Genomic DNA, 19,472 nt, shown 5'->3' on the forward strand with positions numbered 1-19,472 from the left:
GACAGTGGGCCTCACACCTCCCTTAGTCTCCACAGTTGCTGTCACTAGCTCTTCAGAAGATTGAAGGTCAGATCTCCCAGGGCCCTCACACGTACAGAAGCCCCCGGGCAGTTAGGCAGGCCCCACCTTCACAAACATCTTGCTGCCCTGGGCTGCCGGGCCAGGGCTAGTGGGCGTGCAGTACACCGACATGGACTTCCGGTCTCGGGAGAACTCCAGAGTAAACTCCTTTCGCATCAGCTGCTTGATGACCTAGGGGGCTCAGGAGGGTCAGGACATGAACAGATGCAGCCAGCAACTCGCTGCTTTCTTTCCAGCTGCTTGATCCCATGAAAACACCACTCCCTGTGGGATGGTGTCTATCTTCCTCTGAACCTGATATTCAAAGCCCCCATCTCCCTCTCCAGCCAAAGAAATGACAAAAGGTTGCCACTTCTGATGCCGCTGTGCACTTCCCAAATCTGGGTCCTCCCCTACACTCAGTCTTCTCTTCTCTTTTCTCTCTAGCCAAGTCTCCCTAGAGTCTGAGGTCCCTCCTCCTCCCAGAAGCCTCCCAACACCTTGTCCTCCCCTCTTCTCTAGATGGCCAGAAGCCCCAGCTAAGAGGCCTGCTCACCGCATTGCAGGCACTGGCTCGCTCCACTGGGGACAGGGCCTGTAGGTTGGTGTCAAACACATTCATTTTCTCCACCAGGCAAGTCAGAGCCGTCTCCGTGGCCTCTCCCACCTTCTCATACACGCCCTTAGCCTGGTGGGGCCAGGAGTGCAGGGTGTGAGGAGCAGGGCAGCCTCTAGTGGAGCCCCAGACTCCCCTCCCACTCATTCCCTGACCCCCCAGAGCTCCCTTTACTGGAGTCACCTTCAATCTCCTTTGCAGCAGGCCTGTAGGGCCCTTCCGAGTCCAGCTGACTCGGGGGCTGGGTAGTGTCTGGCACCAATACTTCCCTTCCCTCTGATGTCAGTGAACACGCACCCTCCCTGCCACCCACCTCAGCCTCCTTCCACAGATTCTTCCTTCTAATCTCTGCTGTCCAGGCCCTGCCCTCTCTCCTACCTCCTCCCCCAGAGGCTGACCCCTCCCCCCACCTTTCAATGTGCTTGATGTCCAGTGCCCAGCCAGGCAGTGACTGGTCCCCTGAGCTCCAAGCCCACATCTCTGATGACTGCCTGTGGGACCTCAGGCCACTTCCCCTTCCCTGGTTTTGCCACTCCAAGGACAGTCCCCACTGGGACAGCAGCCAGGAGGTACCCTCCAGCTCTTTCACCTAAGCAGTCACCAAGTCTCATCCAAAATCTCTAATCCATGCTTTCTTCCCTTACTCTGAACCCCCAGCCAGCAACACTCTGACCTGGAGGACCACTCAAGTCTCACCCTGTCTGTCCCATCCTCCACATAGAAGCCTAGGGGATCCTTTGTAAACACAAATCTGACCCTATCTCCTGCTCAAAACCCTCTGGTGTCAGGGCACCCTCTGGGTGGCTCAGCGGTTGAGCATCTGCCTTCAGCCCAGGGCGTTATCCTGGAGACCCAGGATCGAGTCCCACATCGGGCTCCCTGCATGGAGCCTGCTTCTCCCTCTGCCTCTCTCTCTGTGTCTCTCATGAATGGATAAATAAAATCTTTAAAAAAAGAAACCAACCCTCTGGTGTCTGTCTACCCTCCACTTGTGATGGGACCTGATTTGGTCCCATGGTCCGTTCCATAGCTCTAGTAGCAGGTAAGGGCATTCGGCGCCTATATCACATCAGGCTGTTATGACGTGTGGGCCTATTTCTGGGGTGCGCCTTCTACTTTAAACACCTTCCCTAGTCCTTCCTAAATTTGCTTCCCAAATTTCTTCCAGACACTGGCACTACAGTCCCTTACATTATAGCCCTGCACAGCCCAAGAGCCCTAGGGCATGGTTCCAAAGGCAGTCTGAGAAAGCAGTGGCACGGTGTGCAAGGGTGGCAGTGTTCCTGACGCGTGGCACTCCAAAGGGGCAGGGACTGCCAATCCTGGGAGTTTTGAGACCGTGGGAGAAGGGTCTGTCCTGGGCACCTGTACACTGGTAAGGTCACAAAAGAGAGCTGGGTCCCACCTCATTGTAGTCCAGCGCTGAGTCATTGCACAGGGCACAGATTGTCGCCAGTTCCACCAGCCCATCGAACTGCCCACAGCGCACAAGCTGCTCCGCCTGCCTCCTGTGGGGCTGGGTCTTGGTACAGGGCATTTGGCCCCATCCCTGGGAGGTGCACAGCCTCTTGATCCCACCCCAGGAAGCCTCACCCACTGACAACTCTCAGAGCTGTCCCGTGTTGCCCAGCCCACCAGGAAACGCCACCCACCTGCACCCACCCTGGTCCGGCACTTACACTTCGCCCTCCGGAGCATAGGTGGTGCCTGAGATGGTGAACTCGTGCAAACGGCAGGAGCCTGCTTCGGCTTCAGCTTCAGCTACCACAAACATCTGGGGAGTGCAGAGGCATGTTTAAGCAAGCCCTCACCTCTTCCCTCTTTGGGCAGCCAGTCTGAATAAAGCCTGACCCCAGGGTGGGGTCCTCTGGGCCCCCAGGGAAGCCACTGCCCTTCCCTCCTGCCAAAGTCTGGGAGGTGCAGTGTAAGAGTAGGGTTCTAGTTGAGGTAGGGCCTCGGCCCTGGACCCCTGAGGGGTATATGGCAGATTCTGCAGTGTTCTGGATAGAGCCCTGACATGGGGCAGGAAGCCTGGGTCCTTGCCCATTTTGTTACATGACTCCTGGCTGAGCACCTGAGCGTTAATTTCTCTGCTGGTAGCATGAGAAGAGAGTGGGATCGGAAGTATAGCTGCCCCTCTTTTCCCCTTGAAAGAATGAGTTCCTGGCCTCCAAGGGTAGGAATCCCCACACTGCTCTGGGGCACAAACCTTCCTGCCCAAAGGTGTTCCTGGACAGTGAGCTCTTGGCTACGGGGCCTGCTGGGTCACCCAGCCTCTACCTGTGCACCTCAGGGTCAGGGGGTTTATCTCTCCCAGAATAGCCCATTTTCTTGCCTGTCAGCCAGCTTTGCCAAGGAGACAGTTCCTGCTTTCTAGAAATTGCCCTGCTGCACATTCCCAAGCCAATGGCTAGCTCAGCACCCAGTAGGTGCTCAACAAATGTCCCTTCCTTTGTGCTCCCCTCCCTGCTCTCAAGGGCAGCCCTCCAGCCAGCATAGCTCTCGAGAAGTCAAATTTCTCAGCCCCCTATCCAGCAGGTAAGGCCTCTACAACTCCCTAGAGTGTGTTTTTCAAATATTTATTTCAGTTAAGGAATATTCTGTTCAAATGAAGTCCTCCTAGAGATTTTAGAGGTCAGGGGCCAGAAGATGTAAAGCTTGCTGGCGCTCCTTCCCTTGTGGCAGCCTCTAACAGGCTTCAAGGCTTTAGATACAGAGCCTGAGTTTCCCAATGGGCAGATTATGGGAGCAGAGATGGGGGAAGAGCCATGGGAGATTTTGGGAGGGGTGGGACACCCACAGCCTTTGCCATTACCCCACGCACCCCTCTGCCCCCTGGGTCTGCTGGAGTTTCAGCCAGAATCCCCAGAGCATGTGGGCAACAGGCCCAGGATCTGGGATTGTGTGCCAGAAAATGAATAATTCCCACCCTGGCCCTTCCCAGGTCACTGGAGGTGGCATATCTGGTGACAGGCATCTACTGCAGAGTCACCATGGAGCTGGACAGAACTTGGCTGGGTCCAGGCCCAGCTTGGCTCAGATGCCAAGGCTGTATGTGACCCTCTGCCGTGTTCCTTATGGTTGTCTATCAAAGCTTGCATACCCAAATTTCAGATGAAGAAGCTGAGGTTCACACACAGGCTATGCCCTGCCAGGCCCCTACAGTGACATGTGGGTCCTAGTGACACATATCCAGCCAGACTTTGCTGCTCTGCCCCATGAAAACCTGGGTCTGCTCCCTCCTGCAGGACAGCCCACAGGTTCTCTCCTCCATCCTCTGCCAAAAAGGAGTCAGGGGGCCAAAGAGGGACTTCAGACTGCTGAGCATCACACAGCAACACCAGTGCGATCCCAAGTGGCCTGTCGCTACTCACCCGGCAAACAGACATCTGATTGGTGGTGAGCGTGCCTGTCTTGTCAGAGCAGATGACCGAGGTGCAGCCCAGGGTCTCCACAGAAGGCAGGCTCCGCACGATGGCATTCTTGCGCGCCATGCGCCGTGTGCCCAGAGCCAGGCACGTAGTGATAACAGCTGGGAGGCCCTCAGGGATGGCAGCCACAGCCAGGGCCACAGCAATCTTGAAGTAGTAGACAGCGCCACGGACCCAGGAGCCGCCATGGGCTGGGTCCGCAAAGTGGCCGATGTTGATGAGCCACACCGCCACACAGATCACAGAGATGGCGTGGGACAGCTGCCGTCCAAACTCATCTAGTTTCTGCTGCAGCGGCGTCCGGTCTGGCTCCACTGCTGCCATCTGGCTCCGGATCTTACCCAGCTCTGTGTGCAGGCCTGTGGTCACTGCCACACCCAGGGCCTTGCCTGCTGCGATATTGGTGCCCTGGCCGAGGGAGACACCAGCAGGGCCGCTTAGCATCCCGGCTGGGGCCCAGCACCCCTGACTCCTTGGGGCTAGGGTAAGGCTCCTGTCCCCTACTTGGCTTTCTTTTGCTCCACGTCACTTAGTACTCGCAGTACTGGGCTTCTGCTGCCCTCCCCATGACAGTGTTAGCTCTGGGAAGGCAAGGACTTGGTTTAGCACCTGCGTGGCCGCACAGGAAGCACTAGACCAGTACTGACTATGTGATGAGCCAGCACAGCAGGACACCAATGCATCAAAATGCGATGCATAAAAAAACCAACGTGGCCCTGCCTGAGTGCCAGGCTGACTGCGCTCCTAGGTAAGTAATTTGTAAATATTTACTGAAGAATCCAGTTAACTTGAGTTTAAGTCCATCTACCCCCAAGGCCCTGGTAAAATCCCTGAGTCCTAGCTAGCCTTGAGCTTCTGTGTCCTCTTCTACACATGATGGTTCAACCAAGGAGCTGCTCCGAGGAGGCTAATAACCTGGCACCCCTTCAGACGGGAGCCCTGTGCTGAGGCTGGAGAAACGGTAGGTGTCAGGGACAACCTCAGCTTCTCTTCTTTTGTCGTGAGCAATGCGACTTCCACTCCCCCAGGCCTTCACCCACTTGTAAGCCCCTCAGCTAAGGAAATGACTTGCAGTCAGCCAGAGCATCTTCCTTAGAAAGATGCTTGTGACAGTTGCTGAGCATACAGGGCTTGCCCTGTATGAGCATGCCCTGTAGAGTCCCCTCCCCACTTCAGAGCAGCCTGTCCAAGGCTTCCAGGCATCCAGGCAGGGTGCTCTCCTTAAGAGCTCTGGGTGAATATTGCATTCTCTGTTTCTGTTCATTTCTGGGCAGATTTTTTAGGCTTATAACTTGGTGTCCTGGGCCATGGCCATATGGCCTGACCCATCCTGGTGGCTTCTGTGTTCAGCTTCAGGCTATTTCTGAGCAGCCTATAAGTATCGATGGTCAAGTCCCTCTGAGGCCACAGGGGACTATCATTCCCACCAGGGCTGAGTCCACCACTCGTTCTGAAAAGAGCCATTGGGCCCTGACACCTTGACTGAGGGGTTAGTTTTCCCATCTGAGAAATGGACTATTTCTGCCATCCTCCACCACTTTAGCAACACTCTTATCTCTAGATAATTCTCCACTGAGTGATTACAGGCTAGCTTTGTCCCTCTTCAGATTAAAGCTGGATAAGAGGAACAGCTCTGTAGTCAGAATGTCTGAGTTCACATCCCAGCTCAACCATTTGCTGGCTGTGTGACCTTGGGCAGTTTATTTAACCTCTCTGTGTCTGTTTCCTTGCTGGAAAATGCAACTAACAAGAGTACTTACTTCAAAAGCACTGTGAGGATTAAATACACACAGCCTTCAGCAAACATAAGCTATTACCAGTACTATAAATTTGTACCTATTGTCAATAATTGATGAGGTTCTTTCTTGTAGGGCTTTGACTGATTAAATACTAAAGTTTTTATTATCAGTGTCCAGACAAAGGCTCCAGCCATCCCAGGAACTTACAGAGAAGAGCATATTCTTTTTGTCCTGGTTCACAGCTCTGGGATCTAGGATGGCATCTGTATGCTTGGTCACAGACACGGATTCACCTGGTCATGGAATCAGAAATGAGAAGCCCCACATGAAGACACTCCTCTCCCTGGACTTAAGTAAGCCCTGCTCAGCCATAGCCTCTGGGCCTCACCTGTCAGGATGGACTGGTCCACTCTCAGTGTGGTAGACTTGATCTCGATGAGGCGGAGGTCAGCCGGTACTTTGTCTCCCACTGTGGAGAGAGAGTGGCTGAATGTGGCTTTGGGTACCAGCCCCTGGCAAAGCCAGAAGGGCTGCCAGGAACCAGGGGTAGGGCTGAGAGGCAGGTGAGCTGTGATCCCTGAGAGAGAGTCTCCTTAGTTGTCCAACAAGGTTTTGGCTGAAGAGATTTGGAAGAATCTGATAGCCACCTGCTCTGTGCACACAGCCAGAAAGACGGGGGCACAGACAGGGATGGGCTCACCAGCATCACATAATGAAAAGAGGCCCCCAGTGTACCTGCCACCTCCACGATGTCTCCAGGGACGATGTCCCGGGCACGGATCCTCTGCACACCTTTGCGGTCTGAGCGGATCACCTTGCCCATCTCAGGCTCATACTCCTTCAAGGCCTCGATGGCACTCTCAGCATTGCGCTCCTGCAGGACATGAGGTAGGGAGGTGGTCTGGCCCCACTGGCCCTGGCAGGCTGACCCCTTGTAATGACATCCCTGGGGCCTGGGATGGAGCTAGACACAGAAGGACCTGTAGGACTCTACCACCAAGTGGCAGTAACATGTAGCAGCTGGGAGACCCAAGGGCCCAGGCCCACTTCCATGCTTCCCACCTGCCATACGCCCACGATGGCATTGGCCACGAGGATCAGCATGATGACCAGGGGCTCCACGAAGGCTGTTGTGGTCTCTTCGCCCTCCTCAAACCAGGCCAGGACCTATGGAGTCAGAGCTGAGTTGAGGCTAGGCTGTGGGCCAGGATCTGCTCACCATTTCCTTCATACCCTAGGTCTGCTGTCTCCTGCTTTGGGAGAGATTCCCCTGGGGAGCCCGGGGTTTGGAGAAGGCTGTTAGAGGCCTTGGCTTATCTGCAGGTAGTGTCTGGCACAGCCCACGTCCCACCCAGCCAACTCTCAGGATGTGGGGCAGTCGGACAGCTGCCGGCTAGACGTCTCACTATCTGCCTAGCTGTGGTTTTCCAAGGGGATGCCAGACTGGCAACAGGAGGATCACCCGGGAGCTTTGTCAGAACTGTGATTCTCAGGGTCCACCCCAGTCCTTCCTGAGTCAGAAACTCTGGGCTGAGGCCCGGAGTCTATGTGGTAACAAACCCGGGCGATCTTGTTACAGGCTTGTGCTGGAAGTCCACTGACCACAGCAGCATAATTACAGCCAGAGCCCAGGCCTGAGACAGAACACCTGGTTAAAGCCCTGTTCCCACCTCTTGGCCCAAGTGGGTACTTGTCACTCCCCTCCACAGGTCTCAGTGTGTCCATCTGAATTGTTGAGGGGAACCAGCATCATTTTGGCTCAGCTGTTGTAAGGTGCCTGCACTGATAGGCTTTTTTTCTCCATGAGAGTCCTCAGTTCCCATAAGAACAGTGGCCAGGAGGGCCAGACATAACTGGCTGGGACTCCTGCTGCCCTGTACTCCATGTCACCCACATGAGGCCTCCTCCCCAGGAGGAGTTGCTGGGCACAGGGCCAAGAGAGGGAGCTGTGTCTACCCTCCGGATGGACATTTCCCTGCATTGCCCTTGGATTTCTGCTGCTCAGCGACCAGTGACAACTATCATCCCCCCTCCCGTGGCTCCACCATGGCCCTGCAGGTCTAGGGGGGCTTCAGGCAGTAAGAATGGGGAGAGAGCAAAAGGAGAGCAGCCACAGACAATCTGTAAGAGGATAAAGTCCAAATTATTCTGTGGGGCACTAGGAGACATGGAAGGAACTTGTCCCTCCATGAGGGACAATTTGGCAACATCTGGAGACTTTTATTGCCACAACCGCGGGGGAGTACCCCTGGCATTGGTGGGTAGAAGTCAGGGAGGCTGTTAAATATTCTCTAGTATAGGACAGCTTCCATTCCAAGAATTATCTGGTCCAAAATGTCAATAGTCCTGTGGCTGAGAAACCTTGTCCTAAGACAGGGAGGGGTGGGGTCAGACCTGTGCTTCTGGAAGCTCACCCTGATAGCCAGAGTAGAGGGGGCAGATGGGAGCAGGGAGTCCAGCATGTAGAGGGCGGGCCTTGGGGGTTCGGGCAAGGGAAGCTGAAGTCTGAGCAAGGCAGGGGGTGGGTAGGGGCCCAGGGATGTCCCTGGCTGAGAGGATAGACCTGTGGTTCAGAGCCTGGACCTCTGAGCACTGCCCTAACCTGGCTCTCCCTTCCCGGCTGCCTGATGCTGTGGGATAGGGGCCTTACTTACAAAGGAGACCAGAGCAGCCAACAGCAGGATGCGCACCAGGAGGTCCTCAAACTGTTCCAGCACCAGCTCCCACAGGGACTTCCCTGAGAACCAGAGCACCATGTGAAGCCTGGGTCCTTTACCAACTGGCCTGCCCCCATTTGGGGCTGGGATCACCTCCGAGACCACCTGGCCCACTCCCTCCCTCCCATCCAAAGAGCAAGAGTCTGAGGCAGTAGAGGCACAGGTGGGTGATACTGGGGGGCTCAGCAAAGCCTCACTCTGCTGAGGAGAGAGAAGGATATAACCTGAAAGTGAATGGCCCAAGGATGCTGCTTCCTGGTAGCCTTGCAGCCCACCCTGGCCCAAGCCTCACCTTCCTCAGTTGGGAGCTCTGCGGGATCCAGGCAGTCACAGGAGCCATGAGGAGACAAGAGATAATTGAGTTATGCAGTGGGACCAAGGAGGAATCTCAGCAGTCCCTCCCACTGTGCCTACCCAGGCCAATATGAGGGTCTAGACAGGTCCTCACAGCTCTCTGAGGTCACAGAATGGATGATCTGAGTCCAGAGGCTTCCATTCCTCCACTCACTTCACTCCACTCTGGTTAAGGAAGATCTGGATGGCCTAGCTCACCTGGGGACAAGATCAGAGCCAGGAGGGTCCTTCTAGACCCTCTCCCATGCACAGAGGAGAAACAGAGCAAACTAGAAAAGAGAAGGGACCTCGGAGGTCACCATTGAGTTATTAGTTCCCCTGCACTCTTTGTCAGATGGCTGCATGACCCTATTCAATGTCCCTCATGGCCATGGCAAGGGAGCCCCTCCCTCAAATTGAGAACATGGGCTCAGGCTACCTCTGACATACCTGCCCCTCTGGGAGAACTGAGATAAAGTCTGCAGCACGGCCAGCCCGCTGAACCCCCCCTACCAGGGGGATCCCTTGGACACAACCTCAGCAGTCAGCATCCCAGGCAGTGCGGAAGCCTGCCATGGTTCAGTTCCTAGAGGTTGAGTCTCAACTGTTCCCTCCCAGACCCTCCTCCACTCTGGGCAAGGCCCATCCCACATACCCAGTCTGAGACCAGTGATGTTCCCATACACCACCAGGACCTGCTGTCACTTTACAAGCTCTATTTTTATCTCCTACATTTCGTGAAGCCACCTTTCATTCCAGGTAGAGCTGGCTGCCATGGTATCTGAAGTCTTTGAATCTTCCCAACGCACAAAGGGGTGTCACAAAGGGGCGACAGGGTAGGAACACTCACCCTGTTTCACACATGCAAGAACGGAGATCCAGAGTGGAAAATGACTTGAACAAAGTCACACAGCAAGTAGGCAGGTCTACGGGAAGGGGCAGGACCTGGACCTCAAGGGGTGGATTCCATAGGGATCCTGTGGATCCCTCCACAGGCTGAGCTCAGGCCCTGCAGAGGCCTGTCTGAGGCTCCTCTCAGACTGAGCCCACCTGAGCCCTGCTCCTCACAGTATAGTCTCTAGACCAGCAGCATTGGCATCACCAGGAAGCATGTCAGCAATGCAGATTCTGAGCCTGTACCCCAGGCTGGCTCTCTCTCTTCCGCCTTCTTGACACAAGTCCTTTTATCTGTCCACCTGTTTTTAGCTTGAGTACCCACACACATTTTTCCTGTGGGAGCCCTCTCCCCAGACCACCTGTTTGGAAGATCTAGGGCACCTGGCAGCTGAACCATGGAGAGTATCAAGCAGCCCACTGGACTGCAGGAATTCAGGAGGAAAACATATAACCTAAAAATACACCTTCTAGCATTTTCTCCCTAGTCCTATTTTAGGCAACAGCTGACATTTTCCGTGGAAAATGTAATCTTCAGTGTCCTGCATTGAGATTAAAATCAAACAGACTTTTTCCTTCTGATCTATTTAGCTGAAGAGAACAGGAAAGGCAGGGGGAGGGCCAGGCCTGGTTTCTGGGCCAATTCTCCATTGGAGCAGGGTCCTTAGAGATCATCTCTGTCATGCACCAGCCTTGGCACAGAACAGTTCCAACCTCATGGCCCACGTCGGCCTCCACCTGCCATGCTCTACTCAGGAGAGCCTTCTAAATCCCTCATCTCTGTGCATGTCTTCAGGGTTTCTGACTAAAGGAAGAGTTTTTCCATAATTCTCAGCTGAATCCCTCCTACTATCTCCCTAACCCCTCCTTCTGTCAGGCATGTAGCCTCTAGGCCACTGTATTAGGGCATTTTTCTGGGCGGGGTCAAGGCCTGGGGTTGGGAAACAGGTTACAGGACACACGTACCAGCTCGAGTTCCCCCTCAACTGCCCTCTGCCTGCCTCAGTGGTCTCTCAAGTTCTCCCCTTCTGCTCTGACCCAAAATCTGACTCAGGATCCAATCTTTGGTGGTCATTCATTCTCTAAATGCTTCTGATTCTTCCCACCTTGTGGGCACATAGTAGGACTGCACTTCCTGGCCCTTATGCAAGTTACAAAAAAGAAGGGTGCATGTCAGTTCTGGGCAGGGGTGCCCAACGGGTGGCAAGACACTCTGTTTAGAAGGGTGCCGTCCAGTAGAATTTTCTGTGATGATGGAAATGCCCTACAGCTGCACCGTCCCACATGGTAGCTACTAACTGCATATAGCTATTGAGCACTGAGCGTAGCTATTGTGCTCAATACTTAATGAGTACTTAATTTTCACTCATTTAAATCTAAATAGCCACACAAGGCTAGTGTCTGTGTACCAGACAGCGCAGACCTAGTGCTCTTGGTCCCTCTGCAATAGCAACTGGCAACTGTGACATGGTGTCTGTGCTGTGAACCAGAATCACAGAGTACAGGAGACACAAAGCCCCCACATGACCTGCCATTGACGTACGTATCTACAATGTGAGCAAGAAATGACCTGTATTAAGCCATTGAGGCATGAGGTTTGCTCCTGCACCATGACCGAGCCGACCCTGACTGGTAGGTACCTCCTTCTCCCCAGACCTAGCATCGACTACAAGGTTCCCCTTCTACCCTTACTCACTCCCTGTCGGGAAGGCTCAGCCAGCCATGAGGTCCCAGAATATGCCCTGCCTACCCTTGCACGTGCTTTTAGTCTCGCCCGATCAGCTGGCTCCCTGTGGGGTTCTGAGCTTCATTTGGAAGATGTGGTCCCCACCCTCACTCTGAAGGGCTGCTGGAGGACTAGCATCATCATTAATAAGAACCACATTTACTAAGCACCTACTATGTACCAAGCAGTGTGCCAAGTGCTATACCTACATTATCTTCAGAGGTGAATGGAGAGGTACTGTATGCTGAGCATATAAGACGATCCTCCACAGATGGAATAGCTATAGTGGAATTATTAGTGTTGAGTGTGCCAGATAGCACGCATCCTCTAGGGCATTAACTCTCTTGAGATTCTCAAACAACCTGAGAAGGAAGATACAATTATTATTCCCATTTTACAGAGGAGACAACTGAAGCGGAGGGAGGTTGAGTGACTGGTTACGGTCCTACAGCTGGGAAGTGGCCGCTTTGAACTCAGGTGGTCTGGTCTTTGGCCCCTCGCTCAGCACCTCCTACACTAATTCCTGAGCTGCTCTGCTTTTCCACCCCATCCACTGTCTTCCCCAGCCAAAGTCACTGAGAAAACTTGGCATCCTATATCCTGATTGTTAGGCTGGATGCCCTTATCCCACCAACTAGCTCACCCCTCCACTGTGACCCCAGAGCCACTAGCCAAAATTATTCCTGCCCAAAAAGACTCTGCTCTCCTCACAGGTGGCATTTTGGGGGGTTACTGTCTGTTCAGGCCTAGTCTTCTTCAAACTCCAGTCCTGCCAAGACCCTAGACCACCCATTTTTCCCTTCATGTGACTGACTTCTGGGGCCATGGAGGAACTGGAAGGGGACTGGAGACTAGTAGGGGCTAGGAGAGCACCCTCCCAGCCTCTCTCCAGGCATCTCTGTTGGATGCTGTTTTCCCTTTGCTATCCTCAGGCTGTGTATGGAGAGGTTGAGCCCTTAGCAGGGCCAGATGCGCCATTTGTTAAATGGGGAGAATGCCCTGGTCCTGCCCACCTCTTGGTGCCATTCACTAGGTCATGCAGGCAAAGACAGTAGTAGAAAGCGCTCCTCCCTCTCACATCCCAGCTGCTTGAGCCCACTGGCTGCAGCCCCCCACTGTTCTTCTGAAATAGCATCCCCTCTGCACCTCTCACATACTGGACTCTCCCAGACAACTCCTGCTCTGGGGCCACTGGGGCCAGACTGAGCTGGCCCACACCCCCAGATGCCCAAGGTGGGGCTGGCCTAGAGGGATCTGGAGTTAGCCTGTGGGTTCTGGGGGCAAAAAGGAGTATATGATCAGAGAAGCCTCACGGTGTAGAGCAAGGGGTCTGGCCAGGGAGCTAAGTTCAAGTCTTGCTCTATCTCTTGGTAGTTCTCTGGCTATGGACAAGTCACTTAACTTCTTCTGTGCCTCAGTTTCCCTATCTGCAAAATAAGGATAATAATAGTAAGTTGCTGTGAAGATTAAATGGTATGCTATTCAGAAATGTTTAGAATATGCACAGCACATCGTTATTAAAGCACAAGCACATGGTCATTAAAATGTAAGCTCCATGCCAGTAGTACTTCATCAAGAGCAGTATCTTCAGCACCTAGAGCAGTGCCTAGAACATGGCAGGTACTCAAAAAAGATTTGTGAACGAGTGACTGACTCTGCCTTTGCCCTACTCATAGACCATTAGGGTTCTTCTTGGCCTGCAGCATAAAGATCAATCTTAGCATGGCCTTCAGGGCCTTCCTAGAACTACCCCGACCTGGCCCTTCAGAATCCTCCTATATCTTAGGCATATTCCCATCTGCCAGTCAAGTGAGATGCCTCAGAACTGCCATCACCTTCCCTGGTTTTGCTAGAGCTTTTTCTCCTCCAAGACTGTGCTTGGGCCATTTCTTCTGTGCAGAGTGCCCTTCCCTAACTCCTCATCTAAACCCCAGCCTTTCAGGAAGCCTTCCTGGAAAAGCCCATCCCCCTACCTTCCCTTCTCTTACCAGTCATCAGTACTGGGGCCACCCCCACCTGACTGGAGCACTTCCAGGGTGGAGAGGGGCTGAGTCATCTCTGGGTCCACAAAGAGCCTCACAGAGTTGTTTACTCAGTTGCCCCACGGTTCAGGTACAGGCCCTGAGCAGCCAAGGCTGCCCCAGGCTCCATGCACCACCTGCTCCCCTAATCTTCCCTCTTGACTCCTTTCTTCTCATCTCAAAACACTGGAAACTGGTATTTCAACTTTTAAATGTTGTTTCCAGCCTGGAGAGGCAAGAGCTCCCAAGGTCTTCCTCAAAGGTAAGTTTACAGAGCAATTAAATCACGTCTTGCAGAGTCAGGGAGGGGCCTTCACTACCTGGCCCTGTGTGGCTCTCTAGGACCCGCCCAGAGTGGACAACATGGCCCTGCTCTCATAGGGGCCTTGGGATGCAGATCTCCCAATGCAGGGGCCTACAGCCTACCTGGCTGATCTGCCGCTAGAAAACACCGGCAAAGGGTTTGCTTAGCATCTGTGGCCTGCTGTGCTGTGAACAAACTCAGCCCTGCCTCAGGGGGCTCCTCGAGCAAGGGGATGCTGCTCCCAGGAGGAGGCTTAAGGCTGCCCCCTTAAGGGCCAGTGGGCATGAAATCTAGGGTGAAACCTGAAAGACCTGTAGCTTTCCAATGCCTGCAGGCAAACCACACCTCCCCCAGATCCGAGAGTCACTTCACATCCTGAAAGGCCTTTAGGGGATCTCAGAGTTCCACATCTGCACTGAGGAGGACACAGGCCAAAGAGGGACAAGTCTTCCTGAGGCCTCCAGCAAGTTGGACCTCTCTGACCTCACCCCCTCCTCCTGCCCGGTCCCACTCCCCTTGGCCAAGTTTCTAAGGGCCACATATATGTGTTTCCTGCATCCCAGCAGCCTACTGGGGCCTGGGTTGAGGGCGGGAGATAAGGTCACAGCCCAGACAACACTGGCAGTAATCTAAATCTGGCCATCCTTCCCACCTGCAGCTCTAGGGCCATTGTATCCACTACACGGAGGGGCAGCAGGAGGCCCAGGAAGGCAGGCTCCAGTTTCTTTAGGAGCCCCCTCCCCCAGCTCCCCTGAACAGGAACCACCTCAGACCTTTTGGGATCTTGCCTGACTCTCACATCACTGGGCTCTCCAGGGCCATTAGGTGTTGGCCCACTTGGTAGGACACGCCCAGCACAGGCCTGCCTCTTACCTTGGCTCATGTCCAGCAAAGGTGATGGGCAGCCCACTCAAGGACACAAGGAAATCAAATGGTTCCGAAATACAAGGAAAAATGCCCAACCTGACTTGTAAATGATGAAATGCAAAGAAAAACTATAAGAGGACTCTTTCCATCAGACTGGCACAGATCAAAATGTCCTGTGGGAGGGTGAGGAAGCAACTGCTGCAACTTTATGGAGAATAACTTAGCAACAGCCGTGAAAATTTAAAATATACATGGCATTCGACCCAGCAATTCCACTTCTAGGAATTTATCCTCTGGCAATATTGACAAGTATGTGAAGTGATGTGGGGACAAGAATATGCTTGTAATGTGTGATAGGAGAGGCTATGAACAATCCAAGTGCCCGTCAAAAGACAGGCAAAGAAATACTAGAACAGCCTCATGAAACTCTACAGAAGCCACTAGGAAGCCTGAGGATGCTCCATGTGGCATAATCTCCAAAAATGATTATCACGGAAAACAGGGGCAAAACAGCACTCACAATCCTTCCCTTTCATGTGAAAAAGATCATAGATCACAGACCTCGTGTGTACGTACAGAATATGTCGCGAAGGAGACACAGGACACTGGGAACACTGGGTGGTTGGGAACAGGTCTGAGGAGACTTTACTGTATCCTTTGTACCCTCTGAATGTTGCATTGTGTGCACAGTTTTACTTAAAAAAATAAACAAACAAACAAACTGAAAGGATGTAGAAAGCCTCCGGAGGAAGCAGAGTCCTGGGCACTTGGGGACCTGCAGGGAAGGGTACTCTCACAAGAGGTGCTGGGCCAGGAGGCTCCCGCTCCCTGCTCTGTTGGGGTTTCAGAGGACACATCTATTCAGTGGGGTTAAGAAAGCTGTGTTCTGTGTGTATGGGGGACTCCCAGCTGGCATATGCCCTGACAGCACTACTGAGGCCCCATCCCCAGCTCTGGGGAGGGAGGAGGAAGAGAAGGTGGGAGCACGGGATCCCCAGCCTCTGCTTCACAGCCTCCCTTCCTCCATCCACCAGCAGAATTTGCAAACTTCGGGACTTAAGCAAATGACTTCCTTGTGGTTTCCAGCACTAACGACCTTGCAGGTGCAGAGACTCCTGGGTGGGGTGGGAGGGGACACTAGTCCCTGGGGTGTTTCCCTCCACCTGTAGGTTTGGCCCATCCCACCACCCAGCTGGCCTGGAGCCTGGCCTAGACTCTTCTGCTACAAGGAAGGATGGCTTGGTGTGCATAAACACTTGCAAGCAGCCATATGGCACGGGTCCTATTGTAGACTCACCTATGATGAAAAAATTAAGGCACAGAGAGAGGTCACTTACACATGATACACCACTATGAAGGGGCAGAGCTAAGGTTCAAAACTGTCAGCCCTACCCCAGAGATGGGTATACTACGCCTGGTCACCCAAGAGGAAAAGCCCTCCCCAGTGCCTGTAGAAACTGCAGGACACCCATGCCTCCTCCTTAGCTGTTGCTGGTCAGAGTGAGAGCATGATGCAGGAAGGGGCAGCTGGCTCCACTCTCCTCACCTGAGGACTTCCAGAGCCCTGGAATGCTTCCTGAGGAGGAAGCCAATCAGTGATCTGAAGGATCTCTGGGGTGCTGGGAGGGCTGGGGGGCTGGGATAGCTACTGCCTAGCTGACCCACCTTCTAGTACAGCCACCAGTACCATGGGCCTAGGGCCTGTGGGACCAGTGACCCCTTGTACAGACAGGAAAAATGAGGCAACAGAGGGATAGGTACCTAGTATCAGCTCTATCAAGTATTGTGTGACCTTGGGCAAGCTATCTAACATCCTGATGACTCAGTATAATGAGAATGACGATAGTTATTTTCATTGAGTTGTTTTGGGGAATTAAAGAAGAGATGAAAAGTGTTAAGAACAGTGCCTGGCACATAGTAAGTGCTCAGTGAGCATTAGCTTTTATCATTTACTACAAAGTTCAAGGGAACCAGGGGAGTCCATCAATGGCCCCCCCCAGCTCTTCCTACCTACCACCCCCCGAATGCACATCCACCCCTTTTAGGGACCTATATACCACACCAACATCCTTATGCATCACCTCACACAGATGCTCAGTGGCCAGCTCACCCCCAAATCACCTTACCTACACAAAACAACATGGGAGAGACCTAGAGGCTCCCTCCTCAGGCAGAGTCTCTGCTGGATCAACGAACACATGGGAACCAGAAACTAGAGGGATGTTGTTCAGGGTCACACAGAGCCTCTGGGGGTAGAACCAAGGTCTGGGTCTCTAGTTTTCCTTGGGAATCAGGACTCCTAAGCTGGAGGAGCAGCTTTTCTGTACAGCAGCACAGAAGAGTCTGTAGAACCCCAGACCTGTTGCCCTGACCTCCATCCCCACCCCGGGTTTGGGGGACAGGTCCTGCTGCCTTGCCCTCTTGCAGCAATGACACCCTCCCTGCCAAGTCACTAATGGAGGATATTAAATAATATTTATCTCCCTAGTTCCTCCCACAGCTCAACTAAATATAGCAACTAATTTTTTTGGAAAAGGATTTCTGCTCCAGAAAGATAATATTTATATAAGAGGTGGTTTTCATAAGCCAATACAAAACCCAAAGCTCCCTTTCTGACAGCTCTTGGTAATTTTCAAGTCATCCCCGAGCAGTGAGACACTCAGGCCAGAGCACTTTCCCCTCTGGCTGGCTGGGATCCCTGAAAGGGTGAGGACCCAAGTCCTAAAACAAAGTGGGTCCAGACTCCGCTTTGGGGATGGAAGGGACATTTCCATCTAAATCCCTAACATTGTGCCCAATGCAAGGGGGTGGGGCAGTGACAAAAAGGGTGGCAAGTCCTGCCTGGAAGTGACTTGAAGAGGGCCCCCCAACATCTTCCACCTTCACAAGGCCTCCGAATGTGCCTGTGGTCACATCTGGAGAGTACCTGGTACTTGTGCCTTTTAGCAGACAGAGAATCCCAAACTCCTTTGAAGATGAGGAAGAAATGATACCACCTCCACCCAGACAGCAACAGCAGGAAGGCTCCCTCGCTGCCCAGGGATGGTCAGGTGCCGCTCCAGGTCATGCAAGAGGGAAAGGCCTTCCCTGGCAACTCCCTGGGTGAGGCCTTGAGTCAGCCCCCGCCCCGCCTCGAGGTGGGTCTCCTGCCTCAGCGGTTCAAAGCCCCCACCGACTCCCGCCAGCCACATCCGCCTTGGGTTGCAGAAAGAGGAAGACCTGGGGTGGGGGTGGGGGCACCAAGGCTGCCAGCTGACGAGCTGCACCTTCTGGGTGTTTCACTGAGCCTACCGGGGAGACCCTCAGGGCCAGCTGGGAGGCTGGGTCTGAGTCCCTGGCTGGTCCCTAGCCACATTGCCTTGGCATATGCATTTGTATGATGGGGGCCGATTGCAGTGCGGGGTCAGAACGAGGGCGGAGGGCGGAGGATTCAAACTCGCGGGAGTGGATAGGGTCGGGGGGTGGCCGTGGGAAGCCCTGCGAGACCGCACAGGTCCCTGGGAGCTGGGAAGGGGAGCCCGGCGCCAGGTCTCTAAACCCGGAACCCACCCTACCCCGCTGGAGGTGGCCGCGCAGCCCGTCCGAGAGCCCCAAGAGCATCTGCAGACGTTTCCGGAGCTCTCGCTTCCTGCCCGCCCGCGGGGACCGAAGGCTGGGGGGGGGGGGGGGCTGCTCCCCGGCTGCGGCGCGCGGCCCCCAGCTGCCCCGGCCAGGCCCGCGCTCTCACCGTTGGGGCCGTAGCGCTCCCGCGCGGCAGACACCTGCTCCGGCCTCAGGCCGCCCTCGACCGTCACCGAGAAGCCGCGCAGCACTTCGGCTGCCGAGAGCAGGTGCGCCGCCTCCATGCCGCCCGCCCGCCTTTCTGCGCGGTCGGCACCGTCGAGTCCGCCTCTTCGCGGGGCTACTGCGCGGGGCGCCGGGAGCTCGAGCCCGGGCGAGCGCCGCGCGAGGTCATGTCCGCTCGGGGACCTTCCCCGACGGCAGTGGCGGCGAAGGCAAGCGCCAGGATGCGGCGCCCCAGGCTCCCTCCCCGGGGCGGGGCGGCGCGGAGCCCGCCCCCGCACTCACACCCCTTCCGGCAGCCCCGGGAGCCGCCGCCGCCCCGCCCCCGCAGCGCCCCGGGCCCGCGAGCCCGGCCGCCCGCCCATTCTGCGGAAGGGGGAACTGAGGCCGCGCCGAGCGTGGCCGGGAGGGGTCTCAGCCCCTGCGCGCCGGGCTTCGGGCGCCCCCGGGACGGAGAGCTGAGGCGGGCCCCCTTCTTTAGAGCCTTCCTGGGTCCGGGGGGCGGGGGGGGGAAGGTGTGGCAAAAGGGAGGTGTCGGTAGAAGGGTTTCCAACCCCCGAATTTGAGTTATGCAAAGGGTCACCCTGGGTCTAGAGAGAACCCAAAAGCCTGTGAATGAGCGCATCCATTACGGAGGAGCCAGTGATGTTTACTTCTTTTGACGTTTGTGCTTTATCTCTTCCAAATTTTCAACAATGCACAGTTATTCCTCCTCATATAACCGAACTTCCGACAATGAACCAGTATATGAGAAAGAAAACCAGTCTCGTGATCCTAGACTCACACCTTCACCCAAGCAGGAAATGTAACTGCCAAGGTGGGCGTGGGAGTCCCTAGAGGCCTGAGGGGGTGGGGTGGAGGCCTCTGGCCAGGGCCCCCAGGGAGAGTGATCCTGAGCCAGGGATGGGGAAGGACTGAGGAACTCCCATTCCAGCGCTTTGCTCTCTGAGTCTCAGCAGCTCTAGGGGAGAAAGGGCTGCA

General features: G+C 54.6%; 1 protein-coding gene across 5 annotated transcripts in view; it reads right to left on the bottom strand.

The window, feature by feature from the left end:
* The window catches only part of ATP2A3 (ATPase sarcoplasmic/endoplasmic reticulum Ca2+ transporting 3), a 32,495-nt gene extending 13,725 nt beyond the window's left edge, over positions 1 to 18,770 (bottom strand). For 3 of the 5 annotated variants that reach the window (XM_025987913.2, XM_025987912.2, XM_072747971.1), the window contains exons 1-12: positions 18,436 to 18,770; positions 8,856 to 8,873; positions 8,501 to 8,583; positions 6,909 to 7,013; positions 6,582 to 6,720; positions 6,235 to 6,315; positions 6,054 to 6,139; positions 4,051 to 4,515; positions 2,356 to 2,450; positions 2,082 to 2,184; positions 617 to 748; positions 127 to 252 (exon numbers count right to left, since the gene is read on the bottom strand). In XM_025987913.2, the coding sequence (XP_025843698.1) occupies positions 127 to 252; positions 617 to 748; positions 2,082 to 2,184; positions 2,356 to 2,450; positions 4,051 to 4,515; positions 6,054 to 6,139; positions 6,235 to 6,315; positions 6,582 to 6,720; positions 6,909 to 7,013; positions 8,501 to 8,583; positions 8,856 to 8,873; positions 18,436 to 18,553 (1,551 nt within the window). In that variant the 5' untranslated portion in view covers positions 18,554 to 18,770. Of the gene's footprint in view, positions 1 to 126; positions 253 to 616; positions 749 to 2,081; positions 2,185 to 2,355; positions 2,451 to 4,050; positions 4,516 to 6,053; positions 6,140 to 6,234; positions 6,316 to 6,581; positions 6,721 to 6,908; positions 7,014 to 8,500; positions 8,584 to 8,855; positions 8,874 to 11,725; positions 11,879 to 18,435 lie in introns of all 5 variants that reach the window. The other 2 variants (XM_025987914.2, XM_072747970.1) reach the window with 2 other exon arrangements.
* Positions 18,771 to 19,472: the final 702 nt, after the last annotated feature.

Source organism: Vulpes vulpes, chromosome 2 (genome assembly GCF_048418805.1).
Source record: "Vulpes vulpes isolate BD-2025 chromosome 2, VulVul3, whole genome shotgun sequence".
In the NCBI taxonomy this organism is placed as follows: Eukaryota; Metazoa; Chordata; class Mammalia; order Carnivora; family Canidae; genus Vulpes; species Vulpes vulpes.